We start from the raw sequence: 21876 nt of genomic DNA, 5'->3' as shown, positions 1-21876 counted from the left end.
GTGAGGTTTTGCCCTAGGGAGTTTTACTTTCCAAGTACTAAGCTAGTATTGATCTGGTATTGATCTGTTGTTGTCCTAGACCCAGGCAAGGGCCCAGTGGGGTCATGAGTAGGTATCATGACCGACATGACATAAGTCTAAAACGTATCACTAACTACCGGTACCGGACTTAAGTTATTTCGTGGGTGTATTTTATTTTAGGTTCAATGAAAGCGAAGTAAACCATAAAAAGTAACGTTATAATTATAAAAAAATGTAAACAATATAATGTAATAGAGTGCGTGACTAGGTATAACATCATATTGTAATCCACTTCACATCGTTACATAACCTATAGTATAGGTAATCGACTTTAATAATTGTGTAGGTACAGTTTAATTTAAAATAACCCTACCTTAAATTTTACGTAGGTAAGTAATTTTTAGGGTTCCGTAGCCAAATGGCAAAAAACGGAACCCTTATAGATTCGTCATGTCTGTCTGTCTGTCTGTCTGTCTGTCTGTCTGTCTGTCCGTCTGTCCCTCTGTCCGTCTGTCTGTCCGTCCGTATGTTACAGCCACTTTTCTCCGAAACTATAAGAACTATACTGTTGAAACTTGGTAAGTAGATGTATTCTGTGAACCGCATTAAGATTTTCACACAAAAATAGAAAAAAAAAACAATAAATTTTTGGGGTTCCCCATACTTTGAACTGAAACTCAAAAATTTTTTTTTCATCAAACCCATACGTGTGGGGTATCTATGGATAGGTCTTCAAAAATGATATTGAGGTTCCTAATATCATTTTTTTCCAAACTGAATAGTTTGCGCGAGAGACACTTCCAAAGTGGTAAAATGTGTCCCCCCCCCCCCTGTAACTTCTAAAATAAGAGAATGATAAAACTAAAAAAAATATATGATGTACATTATCATGTAAACTTCCACCGAAAATTGGTTTGAACGAGATCTAGTAAGTAGTTTTTTTTTATACGTCATAAATCGCCTAAATACGGAACCCTTCATGGGCGAGTCCGACTCGCACTTGGCCGCTTTTTTTATTTATGTATAATTTGAAAAATATTCAAAATAGTATTATTTAAATGACCTATCGCTATCGGTCGTGCTTCTAACTAGGCTCTACTCTAGAAAGTAATACTTAACAACAATAGACTTATTGTCTGGCAAGTATATTTTTTCAGCCGAAGGAGGCTAATATAAAAAGAAAGAAAGGCGCACAGGTCTCATACAAACGTGTTTTTATCAACTATGTAACGCAATAGGTAGCTAATCAAATATTCGTCAAGTGACAACCGTTTATAGAACAAAACGACAATCAAAACTTAAATAATGTACCTACTCTTATGGAATTGTAAATTTTTGATCGCAGTTGTTATCGCGATTCATTAACCGACTTCCAAATCTAAAAAGGACGAGATTATCAATTCGGTTGTATGTTTTTTTTATGTAAGTTTTTATTTCAATTTGCGTTTATTAATCAACGATTGTAATATTGGCTACTGCCTTGATATGCAGATTAATACGCTCGCTGCGATACGGGGTTCTTTTGACCCCGTTTATAATATAATGATATGGTTAATTGATTACTTGCAATCGTCAAGAATTAATGTGTTGTTTATTGCATAAGTCCTCTAACTATAAGTAGGCCTAATAATTAGCCAGCTCATAAAAATAGCGCTACCACATTTGACCTTTATTAATATATTCTGCGCCTATTGTATTTTTAGTTTTTGGGATCTGATATATTTAATTAAGCACGCATATTTTGCGAGTTTATGCAGACTATGCAGAGTAGTTTAATTTTAGTTATGCTAATTATATTTTATTGTACTTACCTATTGTTCAAGCAAACTACCGCGTCCTGTCTAATGATCTTGATAAGTTCATGTATTTAATTATGCTTGGACAGAACGAGGATAAATTGGCGATATTAATACCATAATACCCGATTATTTAACTATTTTTGGCATATATATATATATATATGTCGGAATCGTGGGCATATCATACTATCAGGAGCACATCAGGACCTTCAATCATGGATGGCGAGCCCTCGTCAATGAAATACGTTATTCAACTCACAGTCTTTACTGGATAAGACTGATTACAAATTGCACACGTTACACTTCTTATTCAAAGCAAACCAGTGGATTAGACCCAGGAACCGCCACAGACGTCATCTTCTCCCGTTCTTTCTCATCATGTTCTCGTCTGAAGATTGATTGACAGCATAACTTCAATTCTTCTGGCTTTCACATAGAAGGTAGCATCCTATAGAAGTGGTCTACGCGTGCCTCCGTGAGGGACAAAACATATAAAGTCGACCAATCATAGCGTCGTATTGCGACGTTATGATTGGTCGAATTTATTTGTTATGGTGGGCAACAAATGAATTTGACTAATCACGGTGGTCAATTTACGGTGGGGAATAAAACAAGATGTGAGACTGTGACAAGGACAAACAATAATAGCGCTTTCTCTGCTACTCCTACTGAAAGATACATAAGACTATCCCGTTCTGTCAGTTATCCCCACCACTCATGCCTAATCCAGTTATACTTGATTCATGGGCTTTCATTTGTTTTTGACAGCGCACTCTATGACGCCTTGGCGGAACTGCGCCGAACCCCACTCAGGTGTACTAGCTGTAACACCCTAGTTTGCTCTATTTGTCAAAGATTGCGTGATGAAACGCCTCTTCAAGGCGATAGACGGCACAATTCAGTAATGTATTAAGGCCAGATGTAAACACGACTGCAAAAGTACATACCTACTCCCTTCATGAATTCATTCATCAAGTGGGTACGCACTTTTGCAGCTCGTTGTATAGGACTACGCATTGATGATGTAGGCACTCTTTTTTAACGGCAGGGCAGTCTAGTAAAGTTATCCTTAAAATTTGGGGTCCTTCTTCAAAAAAATAAACGAAGTTCTCAATTCGTCTCAATGTTTTTTTTTAAATATGTCTTTTTAAGACTTCAGTATATCACAGCAAAAATTCTAAAATCCCCTTTAAAAGACTGCTTAACCATTTCCTCAAGTTACCGAGTTAATATTTAAGAGTACGGTCAGGAGTGACAGCCGCTAGCCGCCGTCGAAATGTCAAGGGCTCTACCTGCTTAATATGTATAGGCTTTTAGTGAACCTAATTGATTGGGAGGGAAGTTTTGGGTAAGCAACATCGATTTTATAATATGTTTTTGTAAGGGAAATTAAACAACGAGGGGGAACATCGAATGTTCTGGATGTGGAGTCTACTATTACTGTTACCTAGATTATACAATACAATACATACATACATACATCACTAGCTCAGTGACCCAAAAAGGATCTTGGCCTCTGACACAAGAGAGCGCCAGTCTGCCCTATCCTGCGCCACTTCGCCACTTCACTATCTAGATTATAATGTGTAGGGCCCATTTAGACGATGCGAGAACTCGCCTTAAAATACCTGTATTACTTGCGAGTTTCATTACATTGCGGGTTTTGATCAGTCGGTTAAATTGGACGTAACCAACAGTCCGCAATGTAACTAAAATCGCATGCGAGTTCGCGCGCCGTCTAAATCAGCCCTAATTATTCTAGGTTAAAACTCTAATTTAATGTTTATATTTAGGTACATTTTATAAGTCAATACATTAATTATAATAATTTTAGATCACAGCTACTTGCGACTTGGAAATTGGAATCTTGACATTTAATGTAGGTATGTCACTTTGTCTATGTAAAAATCTATTAGTATGGTATAGTTACTTTTTAGTCTTTCTACCCCATTTCCACGTAGGGGTTTAATTTCGAAACACACTTTTTAATTCTTAGTGGAGCCTTATAACATTTCAAATTTCAAGGATAAAGTACCTTCAGGTTTATTTATTCAGGTTTTTAGGGTGTGCGTTCTAGACAGCAGGTAAATATCTATCTATCTATCTATCTAATACCTTTAAACGAGCAATTCTTGTTTATTTATTTATTTATTTATATATATATATATATTTCGGGGATCTCGGAAACGGCTCTAACAATTTCGATGAAATTTGGTATGTAGGGGTTTTCGGGGGCGAAAAATCGATCTAGCTAGGTCTTATCTCTGGGAAAACGCGCATTTCCGAGTTATTATATTTACACGTTGAGTAATTTACCCTGTAATTCTAGGTAGACTAGACTTAATTAATTCGCTGAAAGCACCGTGCTGTTAAAAGACAAAATGATCAAGCAATCCATAACATGCAAACGTAGGTTTACCTTACCTACTTGAATTAAACTAAACTAACTAGTAATAAATTAAAATTGGAAAATACAATCTTGGGTGGGACTTGAACCCACGACCATTTGACACGACTTACAGATTGGCAGAGACTGGGCTATCGATCCAGTGGTGCCATGCCATCTGAGCTACCAAGACCGTACATAGCTAAGAACCACCGCCAGGAAACCCGCTATCACGTAATAAAACCTTGCCGAAATCGGTCCATCCATTGGAGAGCTACGACACCACAGACAGACAGACCCCTCTTTTTGCTTCGGGGGTTAAAATATATTACCTATACAAAACAAATCGATTTTAGATCCTTTTATCGATCGTAGACTTCAGGGACAAATGTCAATCGTCTCTAAGGGGCCCACTGATTAACAGTCCGCCGGACGGTATCGGCCTGTCAGTTAGAACCAAAAGTTGACAGTTCCGAACAACTGACAGGCCGATACCGTCCGGCGGACTGTTAATCAGTGGAGCTGCCTACACCAATTTCTTAGAACGACCACTCAACTTCTTGAAAGCATGAACAATCCGCAACACGCAAAGCTCAACTGAATCACTTGATGGAGCGTTTCGGCCGCCCGCGAGGTGCTGTTTCTCACTACATCACGCGTAAGTGTGAGATCATAGCTCTTTGTATTGCTGAGGGATTACTGTGAACTTGAGTCACTTGATTTACATAGATGGTAGATAAGGTTGAATTATTGTGTGTCCAATTATATGGTTCATACAGCTGGTCCAAAAGAGTTGGTCAAGTTCAACTTGGAGATAAACGTACTTTATACGCAGTAACTTACAGATTAAATAACTGGCGAAACTTATGCAGTGTCTCTACACGAATTTAGAACGAACGTTGTAATTGGATCTTAAATATCTTAATACACTAGTCTTCAAACATAAGTTGTTATTTATTTATTTATTTAAACTTTATTGCACAAAATATATACAACAATGTACAAATGGCGGACTTAATGCCAAATGGCATTCTTTACCAGTCAACCATAGGACCAAACAGAGATACCTTCAATTGGTGCAGAGAGAGAAAATATATTGAGTGAATTAAAAAAAGCAAAGTATACGTATAAATTACATAAATAAATAAAATATATATAAACTACCACATATTTATAAAATACATACTATAAATATAATAATGATGATGGATAATATATTATTCGAACTCTTGCTTTAGCAAATGCTTACGTAACATCCGCTTGAAAGAAAACTTACTAGTAGCTTGTCTAATATTTAGAGGGAAGTTTTTAAAACAAATAACGCAGTTTTCAGGCATCAAACTAGAACCCTAGAAATTGAGAATAAAAAAAAAAAAAAGTTTAAGCTTCTTCATCTTCCTACAGTTGCCCCAACTTTATGCTACGGCTCTCTAAGGAAGCCTGTGATCCGCTCGGTTACCTTATCCCAAAAAATTGCGCTGGAACTAATTTGACGATTTTCCTACCCAAATGGAGGGATTAGTCCGGTTTCCTCACGACGTTTTCCTTCACAAAAATGGTAGAAGGGCCAAAAAAATGTACTCAATTTACTTTCCACGCATTTCCGCAAATAATAGTTGGCACTTTTACTGAACTTATAATCGCATGCAATATCGGGGATGACTGTGAAAAATGTAAAACGGTAAAGGTTAACCTCCTCCGCGCATTGAAGGGCTTAATGAGTTCCATTGCTATCAACCTTGGTCTAAATAGTTAATACGCACCGTCATTATGTGAGAAACATATTATGTCTTACAAATTGGAGTTTGGCTAGTGTTGCTGCCTTTTCCGCTGTTTATGGGTGTCTTAAATTTTTGCAGTAAATACGTAATTTGGGTAATTGAAGCAAATTTAACGTGTCATATACTTTCTAGCGGTGACATATATGGTATCGTACAAAATTCAAACTCACATAAAAAAAATTACGACAAATGTACGAAATTGTACGCTAGTTTAAAAAAAATGACGTACTTATGAGGGTTTGTTAGCTGTACGTCCAATACGCAGTTCGTCCAAATGATATTTCAATTCGCATTTCGTCCAACACGTATTTGGTCCAACATGCATTTCGTCCAACAGCGTTTCGTCCAACGCGTATTACGTCAACACGTATTTCGTCCAACCGCATGCCGTCCAACATGGATTTAGTCCAACACACATTTTGTCCAGTAGGCATTCCGTCCAACTCGTATATGTAGAAGTCTTGTCAAGAAAAATATAATTATGCGTCTCTCATTACTGCAGCCACGGGTCATTTATGAAAATTCGAACCGTTTGTCTGAGTTACGTACACCTTTGTACGAGTTGTACGACACAGCTGTGCGTGAGCGGCGCGTTTTCGTGAACCTTGTAGGAAGACACGAAGGTGGACATTGGGCTTTGGGCGGTAGCCGCACGCGTCAGTTGACGTATTTGGCGGTCAAGGGGTTAATGGAATGGAAACAAAGATTCATTGATTGGCGAACGAGCGAGCGAAGCGAAGTTCTACCAATCAACTGGAACACAAGGCTGGGTAGAGAGAGGCACGTCCCGGCATTTCGATATTTCTTGACTGAACTATCCGAGGATTTTTTTTTGTTACTTATTTATAATAACAGTACAGCTATCATGACAATGCCCAATGCGATAGTGTAGCAAATATTTACATAGGACAAAACAACACAACACAACAATTATTTCTAAGAATTATAACATAATACAAAGTGATTTTACTGAAGTCATTCTCCGAACAATGAAACACATCAATCCGGGTAGCAACACGATTGAGCGTGCGCAGGGCCCTCGTCCACGGCGCCTCGCGCAGCAGGCCGGTGCGCGCGCGCGCCTCCGCCAGCAGCGGCGGTCGGCGTCGGCGCCACACATACCGCGGATAGTTTGTTACGCTATAACTAAATATAGTATATTTGTTCTAATTCAAATGAAATTAGGTAAACGGTAATTTTACTCAAATGGTACCTTCTCCCTGTCACTGTCACAGATATATGCCTCGTTCACACAACTTTACATGAACGCGAGATTTCCAAGCATTCCCTGCGCAAAGTTGTCAGCTCGCTCGCAAACCAAAGAGTCTACCGCGAACACTGAAGTCCGCAAATTGCGGGCATTTTTCTGTTTAACTCCAATTGGACGTAATTAAAGTGACAGAGAAAAATGCCCGCAATTTGCGAATTTCGGTGTTCGCGGTAGACCCTCAGGATGGAACTGTCGCATATTTGTTAATCAACATTAAGTAACGAACGTCAATGAGGAATTTCACATGCTCAATGTGTGTTGTGTAGGTATTTATTCTTATCCTAGTCTTCCTTAGTCTTGTCCCAGAGAACGGGACGAGCTTCCACTAGTGAAATTAAAAAGTCGACATCTAAATTGTCAGCCATTTTTGTGCATTAATTAGCACGTGAGAACTATGCAACAGCAAAACAATAACTACCGAGCGGTGCGCCGTCCGCCGGTGTAGCGGCACCGTGCCGTCGCACCGTGCGCGGCACCGTACACGGCACCGTGCCGCGGCACGACGCCGTGCCGTTACACGGTGGCCGGCGCCGCACCGTGGACATGTGGCCGGGCCCTAACAACAGTAACACCAGCGGGTCCCAGTAGCACCATATCATCGGCGTAGCTGATATTATTGACATTTTCTCATTTCCCATATCCTCTTAATAGACGAATCACGAAATGGACGAACTCCGTAATGATGAATCGCGAAATGGACGAAATGCAGAGTGACAAATCGCGAAATGGACGAACTGCGTATTGACGAATCACGAAATGGACGCATCATTTATGGACAAACTGCGTAGTAGACGAATGGACAAAATGCGATTTGGACGAACTGCGTATTGGACGTCCAGCTAACAAATCCTTATGAGAAAACACTTGACAACAATGACCAATCTATCACCGCTAGGAAGCATACTCTCTGTCGGGCACTATCTACGAGTATTATGTAGTTTTCGAGTTTTAGACTTAACTTGTAGATTAGAAAATACGTACGAGAAGCATTTAAAGCGGTTCTTTTACCATTTTACCTTACCCCTTTGGACAGCAGGCATATATGTAAGTCTCGCGTGCCGTACGGGGGTCAAGAAGCCAGCCCCTACGGCCATTACCGCCACAACCTTCATTATTTAATCAATATCAAAGGTGTCTTCCAATCCAATATTACTCGTAATACTAAGTGCTATGATTTATTGTTATTTTTGTATTGGTACTATCTTTTACGTCTAAGCATAACGATTTTTCCGAGACCACGGGGACAACGCCGTCCTCGAAACCTCGGAGGTAAATCTTAAAACTTAGAAAGGTAAGCGATTAAGTCCCGTTGATAACAATAACAACACAACAACAATTTAATAATAACGATTTTTTCCACAAAATTCTTTGAAATACTTAAGAATTATTAAAAGTTTGGAGGTATGCGATACCATAAATCATGTAAGTGATTTGGAGGATATAGCGGATCTGATGATGTAGTTGGAACCTTCCAATCAACTGGTCAAAAGGACGCTTCCATGAAAAAATGCAACCACATGAAGTTTCGGCTCATTAAAAAGGTTTCGAGGTAATTTGATAGACAAGCAAAGGACATGCGTCATATGAGGATTATAAGGTACAATCTTGCATGTGCAATTATTTTTGAATGACCTAGAAACTGTTAAGGCACAGCTCTGGAAAATTTCTCGCAGACCTCAGAAGTCTACTTCATTAAATAATGGGTCAAGGTGGTGGAACATTAAATTTTAGGCAGAACATACCTGAAAATTTTCTTGTTTATCGCAGGTAAGTCAAGGGAGTTTGATCTCTTCATGTAAGTACCGTTTTTCTCCATACTGGTAGGATGAAAGCGGCGTATGTTCACAGACCTCCCACTTCTCCACAAGTACCATTCATTCATTCTTCCGAAAGCCTTTTTCTGTCGATAAGAAATTTTATAAAAGGTTAGGAAAGGTCCCAAAGACTGAAGTCTGTTAAGCCAGTTAATCATTATTCTTTTTTAACGGAGTAAAGTCGGGAGTAGAATATTATAAATGTACACCATAAATATCAAATTTCAATGAAAACCTGCTGTTTATGATGGTCTTGCCAACTATATTTAACTGTAGACTTAACTTAGACGGATTTAAACAGAATATTAAAAAGCTTTCGGAAAAATTCATTACAGAGAACTGAGTTTTAGCACTCTCACTACCCTCTTAAGGATTTTAGACCAGGCATACTCGATCTTTTTTTATAAGGACCACGATGAATTTGCTTAAAGGTGACGGCAAGGTTATGTAACTATACCAGGATCACCTGACGGGCCGCAGGTTGGTCTATAGACTCTAGACTAAAGAACCTAACTCACCTGCCATTCCTAGACCGGCTGCGCAGACTGTCGTCATCTCTGCCCCAGGTCTTGCCCAGGGCTGGAAGTTCTACGGAGCTGGAGCCTTTGGTAAGCCCCGAGGCCCCGGGTTGCTCCGTGCTGCGCGCTTTGCGAGTTTTTACTTCTTTCCCTGCAATCATTTTGAATGTTTTGATATTTTTTATTGAGACTAATATGTCAAGGGTTACCCTGAATAATACGAGTATATGACCATCAAAATCTCAAAATAATACATAAGTATTAGATTTAACAGTAAATAACAATGAACAAGAATGAACAATGAAGAAGAAATGTTAGTTGACCTCAGGATCGACTGAGGAAGGGATTAACAACTCGTACTCACTCGTAAGCTACTTTTGGCACACTATTATACAAAATACTTACCTAGGTACCCTTATTTTTCGTACCTTTTCTCAATTCCCTTCGGCCCTTCCCTTTTGTCGGTACTATCCTTAGTTTTAACACTCTTCGAAATGCTCCTTGATAAAGCCGTTGACGGCGCCCCCATCAGCGTCTGCCGATGGTGGTACAACGGTACACCATAACACAGCCCGACTGCTGGAATACCTGCAAAACCCTCACCTTCCATACTAGCCAAGTCTTCAGCGCTCTTTTTCTTAATTCTCCTGAACAGAGCAAGTAGGTGGTAATACACAACGGCTAAGACCTGCAAACACCTTACCTTTCGTACTGGCCAGGGTTTCGGCACTTCTCGAAATGCTCCTCGATAAAGCCGCTGGTGTGGCCCGCATGGGCGTCTGCCGATGGTGGTACACCATATCACGGCTCAACGGCTGGAACAGCTGTAAATTCTCCAGCACCATCTTGGTTTTTCATTTTTACTTAACGGTCTTTTGACAGTTCTTGTATATGACTGCACTGCGGTTTTATTTAAAATTGGACGGCGTTTGGACACCTATTAAGTAGAGCGTTAGTAATGATCCAGTAATTTTATACATTCTGCGTTTGCGTCAAATCCGGTAGTTCTGATTTTTTGCAGACTTGTTTATGATGTGGGCCCAATGAATAATCCAAGTTTGTGACCTCGAGCGCCGAACGCAACTTTGTCAAAAATCGAAAAATCCGCGAAAATTTCGTTTTTTTTTTAGTTTTGGGCGATTCTAACCCTAAAGGACTAGTTTTTGATAGTACCTTCCGTAGACGTTTTTAAATAAGGCTACATTTGCTACAATACGAGATTAGAACTGTCTCTGTAGATTGAACAGTTTCCGAAATAAAGGCTTTCAAAATTTAGATTTTTTGAAAATGAGCTCGTAAGCTAAGTGAGTGCAGTGAGTATGCACTTTTGACTCAGACCATGCCGCTTGGCACGATTGTTCCTAAGGTCAAACAAAGCTGATTTGGCCCAGTGGCTACGAGATCGTACCGTGCCTACCCCCCCAAAAAGGGAGGGGAAAGGTCGGATCCCCAGGTCCAATCTTTGCTATATTTCTTTCTACTCTTAGCAACTAGGGCAAGTTATATATAATTTTCATATAATTTAGTTTAAGGAAGGTACTATCAAACACTAGTCCTTTAGGGTTACAATCGCCCAAATCTAAAAGAAAACCGAAATTTTCGCGGCTTTTTCGATTTTTGACAAAGTTGCGTTCGGCGCTTGAGGTCGCAAACCTGGATTATTAATTGGGCCAACATCATAAATAAGTCTCCAAAAAACAGAACTACTGGATTTGACGCAGAAGAGCCACGTTACAAAATTCTACAATTTCACTGGATTATAAACTTAGAGTGTGAAGAGTTTTAAATGATTTGTTATTAGTTAACAAATGCGGGTCGTAGAAAGTAGACAGTAAAATATTTTATGTTTTGATAAAACGTGAATTGATTACTTGTTTTCTATTTGCGATAAGCTGATAGATAAGATTTCATTGACTGCCAAACAAGTCGAATTTATTAACGCTACCTGCGCTGAAAAGTAAGTAATTGGTTTACACAACAAAAAAAACTTACTTTTCAGGTGTACTAAACTGTGTAAAATAAACATAATATTGCCCAATGTTTCTGTAATAACTATCGATAGAACCAAATATCAGAATTGTAAAAGTGTACCCCATTGTCTGACCTACAAAATATGTCATGTCACAACATAACAATCGATTTAAATATCGTCTTCCTCAGTGTCGTGTGAACGTCCGAGTGTCAATGGACATCGATAACACATTGTTTGTTAATAATGCCAGCACAACACTAAAACATCTACAAACTTATATAAATTTAAAAAGTAAAATCTATTTCAGTTGACAGTATTTTTTTTAAATATTTCACATTCCGAGTGGAAAGGCGGGAATTTTTTTCAATATGGCGGCGCGGGTGGCGGCAACGCGCGCGAGGCTTAGACTGAATTGCTTTCAGCCATAGGGGTTAATTCAACCAAAGCTTTTTCGTCGATACAACTATAATTTCATATTTTGTAATGGCGTGGGCCGCGGGGTATATTTAATAGACGTTCCTCTAATAAGGGTGAGTCGTTAGTATTTCAATTTTTTTGTTTCTACGAGGGTAAGTACAAGTAGGTACCTATATTACCTATAAGTATATCAGCAGTTCTGTTTTAGCACCTACCCATTTCTGCGTAAAAATAAAAAAATCAAAGAGAGCTTATAATTACTAAAACAACTCAAAAAATAAAATTCACGATTAAGGCATTCAGAGAAGACTCCAGAGAGGTTACTTTTTTTAAACTTTTCAGTTACAGTGAAAAAGATGTGTTGGCCCAATCGACTAATCAGAAAACTGCAAGCACTTTTTAAACGTAAAGGGCCCACTGATTACCAGCCCGCCGGACGATATCGGCCTGTCAGTTGTTCGGAACTGTCAAAATTTTGTTCTAACTGACAGGCCGATACCGTCCGGCGGACTGTAAATCAGTGAGCCCCTTAACAGTCTTGTATTTTAGCCAATAAAAAACATATCCGATGAGAATCTTAACTTGCTTGTATCTTGTAAACTTGGCAACGAAACAAACCCCTAATGCCGAAAAGGCGTCGAAGAGGGTATATTTATGACAAAGTTTTTTTTTGCTTAGTATTTAAGTAAACTTCAATTGGCCTACAACTCTACATGCAGCTACTTAACTATGAATTTAAAATAAAATAAAAACTATACGTATGGACCGAAGTCTAAAACAAACGATTTTTTCTTTAGGGTCAAAAACTGATCATGTCATAAGTAGAGTTACAAAGGCTCAATATTATTTGTTGTATGCTTAAAACGATAAATCAACCCAATCTAATGAATTAATAACCGCTTCAGTCTTTCACACTTGCGTAACATTGTTTAAATAGCTAGAAATACTGTCGGCGTCAATTAAACCTCAATTTCATAGTGTTATGTTATGTTACAGACTTCTATCACACACATCATTATTATGACTTTCTCGTGGGCGTTTGTCTATCAATCAAGGTTAAATATTACAAGGTTTTAGTAAAATGTAATTTTCCAGGAATATATTTTCCACAATTCCACATATTGCATGATAAATATGAATATTATTCACTAAACATTGCCCGCCTATTCACTTATATATTTTAGTAATTCATATTTTTTTAGGGTTCCGTACCCAAAGGGTAAAAACGGGACCCTATTACTAAGACTCCGCTGTCCGTCCGTCCGTCCGTCCGTCCGTCCGTCTGTCACCAGGCTGTATCTCACGAACCGTGATAGCTAGACAGTTGAAATTTTCACAGATGATGTATTTCTGTTGCCGCTATAACAATAAATACTAAAAACAGAATAAAATAAAGATTTAAGTGGGGCTCCCATACAACAAACGTGATTTTTGACCGAAGTTAAGCAACGACGGGCGGGGTCAGTACTTGGATGGGTGACCGTTTTTTTGCTTGTTTTGCTCTATTTTTTGTTGATGGTGCGGAACCCTCCGTGCGCGAGTCGGACTCGCACTTGGCCGGTTTTTTATGATATAGGAGGCAAACGAGCAGACGGATCACCTGATGGTAAGCGATTACCGCCGCCCATGGACACCCGCAACACCAGAAGGGTTGTTAGTGCGTTACCGGCATTTAAGATGGGAGTGCGCTCTTTTCTTGAAGGTTTGAAGTTCGTATCGGTCCGGAAATACCGCAGGCGACAGTTCATTGCATAGTTACTAGCTGTGCGAGGCAGGAAGTTTTCAGTCAAAAGTAAAATTTGTTTTTTAGGCTGAAGTAATAAGGTGATGTACTATTGTAGGTGATGTGTTATTGGCCACCACAATCGTAAAGAAACGAGCTAATTGAAGCCGTATTGTTAATTAGGAGTGGCCAGATACTATGTAGTGGCCAATAAATATATACAGTAGTCACGCTAACTTATAAAGGATTAAGATTAATGATCATTATTAATATGAAAAGTAGGTACCTATCATAAACGTGTAGTTATAAAAATATTTGAAAGGGCGGAAAAGGATCTTTCCAATAACTAAATATATAATTCGTAATTCGTAAACATAACTATGACCACGACAATGCTTCTCGAAGTAATTTATTCAAGTACACTATTAATACATATATTATGCATAACATACCATCCCATCCCCCAAAATCCAAAGACCTTCTCAAAGTGAATTTTAAATCGTAAAACAACTGAAAGGTCGAAAACTTTGGGAATAGTTAAATCTTAAATTAACATTGACTCTGATAAGTAGTTAATATTGTTTTTCTACTCCAGCACTTAAATGTGTCAATTAAATGACTGACAGTGATATAGTCTAAAGCAATGTCATTTGAATGCTTTGTCTATAGGCTCATAAGATGACTGCTAGCAGTCATCTTATGAGTATAATACAACTGCTTTATTTTTTGTAAAGATACAAGTTCCGATCATCTTGATTGAAAGAGGTATGTTTTCATTTACAATAATAACTCTTTTTTTTTTTAAATAATAACTCTTTTTTTTTTAAATAATAACTCTTTTTTTTTTAAATAATAACTCTTTTTTTTTTTAAATAATAACTCTTTTTTTTTAAATAATAACTCAATTTTTTTTAAATAATAACTCTTTTTTTTAATAATCTCTTTTTTTTAATAATAACTTTTTTTTTTTTTTTTTTTTTTTTTTTTTTTTTTTTTTTTTTTTTTTGCTGCAGCTGTCATAGAAAAAGTAATGTATGCAACAGCTCATAATTGGTTCTTAAAATTCTCGGGTCTTTTTTTACAAAACTCGACTACGTCTCGTTTTGTAACTTCGACCCTTGAATTTTAAGAACCCTTATTATATCACTGTTGCATAAACTACTATAATAAGTCAAGAAGGTTATGAGTAATGAGGGCCGTCAGCTGCTTCGTTCCATAGCTTTGACGCTATTTCAGTTTACACTTGACATTATTCACCACCCGAATGTTTTATGCGTATGGAGGACAGCCCCTGTAATGGACAAGGTCATAATGTGTGTGTTTTTAGGGTTCCGTACCCGAAGGGTAAAAACGGGACCCTATTATTAAGACTGCAAGTGTCCGTCTATCTGTCACCAGATTGTATCAGAACCGTGATAGCTAGACCGTTGAAATTTTCACATATGATGTATTTCTGTTGCCGCTATAACAACAAATACTAAAAACAGAATAAAATGGATATTTAAGTGGGGCTCTCACACAACAATGATGATTTTTGGGTAATGGTACAGAACCCTTCGTGCGCGAATCCAACTCGCACTCGGCCGGTTTTTGCATTCTATTCTTTGCCACTTTTGTTGATAAGTGTGTCTTTAAGAGTGCGTGTGGTGAAATAGTACATTACATACCTAGGGAGGTGAATTCATGAATGCTCCAGATCACAGGTGTTTGTGGCCCGAACCGAAGGACATAGGCCATAAATATGCGATCTGGGGCTTTACGAATTATACCGCCCGTGGCGGCCCGTGGTTTGTCTAAAGTTTTACGTCTTGCCTTGGTCTTGTCTTGGCTTGGCTACGCGAGGAGAAAATCCCACTTACGGGCCTAGGGTGACGTAAAATATGTTTCACTTGTGTTATACTAGTAGGTAGCTAGTAGTTTAAAATTGCCCATCTATTTTTGCGTGCCATGCTGTACTGTATAAACCTATCAATTATTAACTACGTACAAATGATGTAGGGCGACACTCAGAGGGTGACGAAGGCCGTCGACCCGACTGACCACTGATTTAACGTGTCTGATACACATTAATAATTGAGAGCTTGCCGTAATAGTATTCGACATGTGAAAATTTAAATAATTTGAGTTTAACAACAAAATTTAACGTCTGCGAACGATGCTATTAAACTTCGAAATAAATTAAAAGTGGAAAACAAAATACAATAATTAATTTAGTATGGGATAGCGCATCATTACTGGTGAAAGTGGTGAATTTCCAATATGATTTGGAACTCTGGTAGCCGTTTAAGAAGTGTAGTACTCTTCCGGTAGATGTCGCTAAGAGCCTCCCTAGGGCTCATATAGGTGGAAATATTCGCTGAATTGGGTACGGTATTAGTAGCTCAGATGGCAGAGTGGCTCTGTACTAGTGATCCAGTGTTCCAGTGGTCGTGGGTTCGAGACAGTGAATTTTTCCACTTTTAATTTATTTCGAAAATATAATCATCTCAAGCGTAGTTGGTAGCCTCAGCGTAGCCACTAACAGGCGTTCCTCTCTGTCGAAACTCGATGCCCAATGGTCATACACATTACGAGTATATGGACTGACGTTTATCTGACATTACGTTACGTTACGTACAAATATCCATACATTTGACGTGCCCCTCCCCCGCAAAAATCGGCAGACTGTTTTGTACAGAAAATTATAGACAAGGCGTCTCCACTTGGTTATATCCTCCAAGTTGGTAGCCGTGAAAAGCCAAGTGGGGGATTATGAGTTTTTCCCCATCATTTTTGCATCTATTTTAGCATGTAGTCTTGGTGGTTGATATTCGTGTTCCGTGATTTTATGAATAGAACCTTATTTGCTTTCCAATCATCGTCTTTGGACATTCTGTTGAATGAGTAATGGTTTCCGATACATCAAATATCAATAAAAACGGGCCACTACCCATAGAAGTTTTCATACAAAATTACGCATTTTCTTAGATCTTGAGTGTAGTTTAATTATCCGTGGCATTCAGCTTTCTTAATAAAACGTGTATTAATTGTGTGTAAAATAATTAGTGGAAAATAGTTTTCTTTCGTGACTTAGACATTTACTTATTTACTTAAATAATTGGTACCATTAGATGCCAAATTATTTAAGGAACAGTAGTTTTAAACGCATCATTAAGCTATAATTTATTTATTCTATTTTATTATTTAGTTAATAAAACTGGTAAAATATGTAAGTACCTATGCTATGTAGATTTGGATAACCTACCTTTAAGTACTCGTACTTAGTTTAGTTATACCTATTATACCTAATGCGTAACTTGTTATAACTTCACTTCATTGGTGGATTTAAAACAACAAAAATAGCCACAGGAAGCAGTTGTTTTTAAGTAACATACAATAGGGTATTTGAGTACTATAAGTCAAATCAGTTTCTTTTTTCGAACTGTCAAAACGATTTTGCTCCTATGGAATTTATATGAAACACTCGCATGTGACGTCACAATCAAATTACCTACTCTTTATAATTTTATACGGGTTTTAAAATAGAATTATTGTCTAAAGGTGACAGTCCATTTCCAACCGCAGCTGTACTGTTCATTTTACTATGGACATTGACAGTAACAGCGGCGCGTTCAGTACCAGTAGTGCAGCTGCGGTCAGAAATGGAATGTTACCCTTAAAATAACTGCTGTCGACGTTTCTCTATTAATCTTCTGGTGCTTTATTTCATGCATGATGTAAAATAACTTATTTTAAATACAGTCAAATACCCTATACAATAATAAAAACTTCTGAAAACTTGAAAACTGAAAGCTGAAACGGAGACATTCACTAACGCTCGGTCAATAAATGCGAAAATAGGTAACTAATATGTCTGTCTGTTAACTTCTCCACGCTTAAACCGCTGAGCTGATTTAGATGAAATTTGGTATGGAGATAATTTGAAAGGGCTTAAATGACAATTTATGTTAATCATCATCATGATGCCACGCAGACGAAGTCACGGGCAAAAGCTGGTTTTGTATATTATTGTCTATGGTATAATTTATGAAGCATGAGTCACAATGTCAACGTCCACTCCGTCACGCTTGACGCGGACATCTGTCATCCGCCGTACCCGCGAATTTAAAACGAATTATCATCAAAATGGCGGCTTATTGGCAAATAACGACGGCAAATTGTGCTAAGTGATTGTTGTTTTAACGATGTAACCGTTAGGTTTGGAAGATTTATAATTTCATTCATTATATCTAGTACTTGGTAGGTTTTTGTAGTTTTTGTTATGGAATGTATCGATGAAATGATAATACGATCAAACTTTTTCATAGTTACAAATTAGTAGTAGAACCGGAGCTACGAGGACGAGTGGTTTAAGTTAGCAAATTCCTATTCTAAATATATAATAATAATAATTTGAGCCTATATACGTCCCACTGCTGGCCACAGGCCTCCTCTCATGCGCGAGAGGGCTTGGGCTATAGTCCCCACGCTAGCCCAATGCGGATTGGGGACTTCACATACACCTTTAAATTACATTTATTATTCTTTATTTAGTTGAACTCTTAGGCTAGGTGATTTATTATTCTCTTTATTCATTTTTCGTCTTAAGTTAGGTTTTATTACAATATGGATATAAAATTAAAATATAAAAACACTTACAAAAACAATATAAAAATATTATACACATATTATAAAAAAACCTAACCTAGGGTGCCGCCAGCAGCGGGGCAAGGCCCAAGCTGCCGGTGGTCAGGGCCGCAGAGAGAGGAACCGGCGGACTATCCGCGCCGTGTCCAAGATCACCGCCTTCTGCATCTGGCCTTATTATTATTATTACATATGACATCTAAAGAAATCGTATAAACTAACAAGACCAAGAGTCACCATTTGCTACACTTTATTTTTAAATAGTGTCGGTTTTCCTAGCTCCATATTAGATGACTTAGGTTAATACAGTTAATAGAAACAACATCAAACAAAAAACTTAACAATTTCGCGGAGTAATTTGTCAAAAAAACACTAACGAGGGGTTCTAGTGTATGGTCGGTTGGCCACAAGCCCCTCGACGTGTCAGCCACGGTTCGCTGCGCCGCCATTTTCGGTTCAGGTGTAGTTTAGATACGCCTTGTTCGCATTCACATACGATACGGCACTAATTGTCTACCGCGGAAAACAAAAAATAATTATTAAAGTACATATGGGGCTTTTCCGCACTAGTGCGTAAAATAGCACTTTTCGTGCGTATGTCGAAACCTTAAAGTGCCATATGTACTGTAAGACGTTGTTCGATACACGTGCGAATAGGTAATTCGCAACTCGTGTCGATTTAAAACACTCCCTTCGATCGTGTTTTAATTTATCGTCACTCGTTTCGAATTTCCTCTTTTTCGCACTTGTATCGAAAATAACTATTTCGCGGCCTATATTACGCCGGCTGAGAATACGTTTGTGCCATATCCATTTTTGAGCAAAATCGTTTTTTAATGATTTCTAAAATAACAAAAAATATGCTATAGGTAATTGACACTAATCGGTTTTTGAAAAATAATATTTTTCGAAAATGTTGTGCCATAATCCGCATTTTACTATGGGATAATTACACTCGGTTAACAGAAAATTATCACAAAAGTTTGACATATCTAAAACTTTTGTGTCATATCATGTATTGTACGTTTAACATTTCCTCATCATAAACGGATATGGCAATTATAAAAATGCTTTTATTTCACGATTAGCTCTATATTCACAATATTTGTATGGTACTAGAAATAGTAAACATATGTGTCTAAATGATAAATAAGTTCAATATTTCCTAAATGTAAAACTATTCGAAAAACATTTATTTTTTATTTTTTCGCTGTCCTGTAAACCAATGTAAGTGGCGTATGGCACAAACGTATTCTCACCCGACGATTAGTTGCCGATGGCAATCACAGCAGTTTGAGAAGTGGCGATAGGCAGCAAATAAGCAATCGGCTATTTTCTGGCACAAGAAAGTTCAAGAAGTTGGCGGCCTAGCCAAGGTGACAATCGCTTGCGCTTCGCCATAGAATCGCTTGGTGTCTCTCTATCACTCTTCCATATTAGTGTGACAGTGACAGTTGCGTTTCGATCGCTACGGAGTGTAGGCGATTGGCACGTTGGCTACGCGGTCAGAGTGGACAGAATCTTACTTACTGCTGTGGCGTAACGACCCGAAGTGGATCTTAGCCTCTGACACGAAAGACCGCAATGGTGTGGATAGAATCTCGTGTGAACAAAAGAAATACATAATATTAATTGCCACTGGGGATGTCCTTAAAGTATGTTTATGTGTAGCCGCCTTTTTTCTCAGACTTAACTGGACAACTCCCGTGAGATTACGACATATTGAAATATTTTAAATTTAGTTAGTGGTTAATTTTTTTATAATTTTATATAACCCCTGGTACAAGTTCAATGAGTTTTCCAAGAGACATCACCACCACTAGAATTATTAATAGATGACACCTTGCTGTCACCTCTATTGACAATTACTTAAGTTTCAAGATGAAGTGTACTGGGACCGCGTCGAGCACCAGTACGTTTACCTTACTAGAAGGACTGTAGAAACTTTGAATGGAGGTGGAATAGCCAATAACTAGAGGTACTTATTAAGTATACAACATGGCCCTAGAAATGAAGTGGGTATCTCAAAGTTCTGGTCATATCCATGGACCTCAGGTCAAACAGTTTAGAGACCTCTGGTATAATGGAAACAGTGTGCGATGGAAAACAATAGCGCTTCCTCTTCCTAGGTACTTGATCTAAGTTCACATCTCTCAAACTGTTCGCATTTAATTTGTACGCAGTTGAGGTGAAATAATAGACAATAATGGCACGATGACGCGGGCTCTTTGTACATTTATTTTTTGGATTTTATGTAAATAAGGCTAAAGCTAAAGAAAATAACTGTTCGCGTGCCAGGAACTTTATTTGGTCACAAAAGAGATAGTAAAACTATTAGTTCACCTCTCTCAAACTGTTCGCATTTAATTTGTAGGTACTCGGTTAAGGTGAAATAATAGACAATAATGGCACGATGATGCGGGCTCTTTGTACATAATTACTTATTTTTATTTTATGTAAATCCGAAGGGCTATAGAATAACTGTTCGCTTGCCAAGAACTTTATTTGGTTACAAATTAATCAAATTACTTACAACTGTCTTTAGAGATAGTATGTATCAGAGGGCCTACCTGGAACCACGAACGATGTTTTACCTCTATGTCGCAGTTACGTACGAATTCACAAGTGCGAGAGAGGGGCAAAACTTCTTTCTTGTTTTGCGGTAGGCCCTAAGATCCGATTCGCGGCGACCCATCCAATGTAGAGCGGTAAAAGCGTAGGTATATTTTAGGTACCTATAGAAGCGGGAGAACCAAACACCTGGGTGCTTAGCCAAGATGTCAATCGTTCGCTCCGTAGGTAGCGGTAATCTCACTCTATCACTCTTCCATATTAGTGCGACAGAGACAAGGGGAGGAGGCTAGGGGAGGGCAAGTTGATATGTTGCGGAAGAGTACCTACTTCGGCGTTCCTGGGACCTCGCCGTATAGCATAGCATAGCGTATAGTTTTAGTGGGTAAACCTGGGGTCTCATTAGCCCACAACAGGGAGTCCCACATAACCATCCCGGCCCGTCCCCGCGCCGGGTGGTATGCGTAAAGCATTTCCCCTCTTTAAAAAAAATCGCCGGAGGCCTAGGTTACAGCCATTTTACTCGGAAACTAAAGAGTATAAAATAAATAAATTAAGGAATTCCGGCGCCTGATTCAATAAATTATTTAAAATGCATATTATTAATTACATTTGAAATACTTATACATAGTATGTATAAGTATTTCAAATGTAATTAATAAGATACTTCCCTATATTGTAAAACCGCTCCCTTTAATATAAAAAAACCGGCCAAGTGCGAGTCGGACTCGCGCACGGAGGGTTCCGCACCATCAACAAAAAATAGGGCAAAAAAATTGTGTTTGTTGTATGGGAGCCCCACTTAAATATTTATTTTATTTTATTTTTAGTATTTGTTGTTATAGCGGCAACCGAGATACATCATTTGTGAAAATTTCAACTGTCTAGCTATCGCGGTTCATGAGGTACAGCCTGGTGACAGACGGACGGACGGACGGACGGACAGCGAAGTCTTAGTAAAAATACCTAAAATTCGAT

At 38.3% G+C, this 21876-nt stretch overlaps 1 protein-coding gene across 1 annotated transcript in view; it reads right to left on the bottom strand.

The window, feature by feature from the left end:
* Positions 1 to 10521, bottom strand: part of LOC134653126 (kinesin-like protein KIF12) — a 61701-nt gene extending 51180 nt beyond the window's left edge. The window contains exons 1-3 of the mRNA XM_063508430.1: positions 10293 to 10521; positions 9590 to 9740; positions 7574 to 7582 (exon numbers count right to left, since the gene is read on the bottom strand). Coding sequence (XP_063364500.1) covers positions 7574 to 7582; positions 9590 to 9740; positions 10293 to 10434 — 302 coding nt within the window. The 5' untranslated portion in view covers positions 10435 to 10521. The remainder of the gene's footprint in view (positions 1 to 7573; positions 7583 to 9589; positions 9741 to 10292) is intronic.
* Positions 10522 to 21876: the final 11355 nt, after the last annotated feature.

The sequence above is a fragment of the Cydia amplana genome, chromosome 12, assembly GCF_948474715.1.
Source record: "Cydia amplana chromosome 12, ilCydAmpl1.1, whole genome shotgun sequence".
Classification (NCBI taxonomy): domain Eukaryota; kingdom Metazoa; phylum Arthropoda; class Insecta; order Lepidoptera; family Tortricidae; genus Cydia; species Cydia amplana.
Note: the sequence above shows the minus strand (reverse complement) of the source record. Positions and strands in the feature narration are given on the sequence as shown.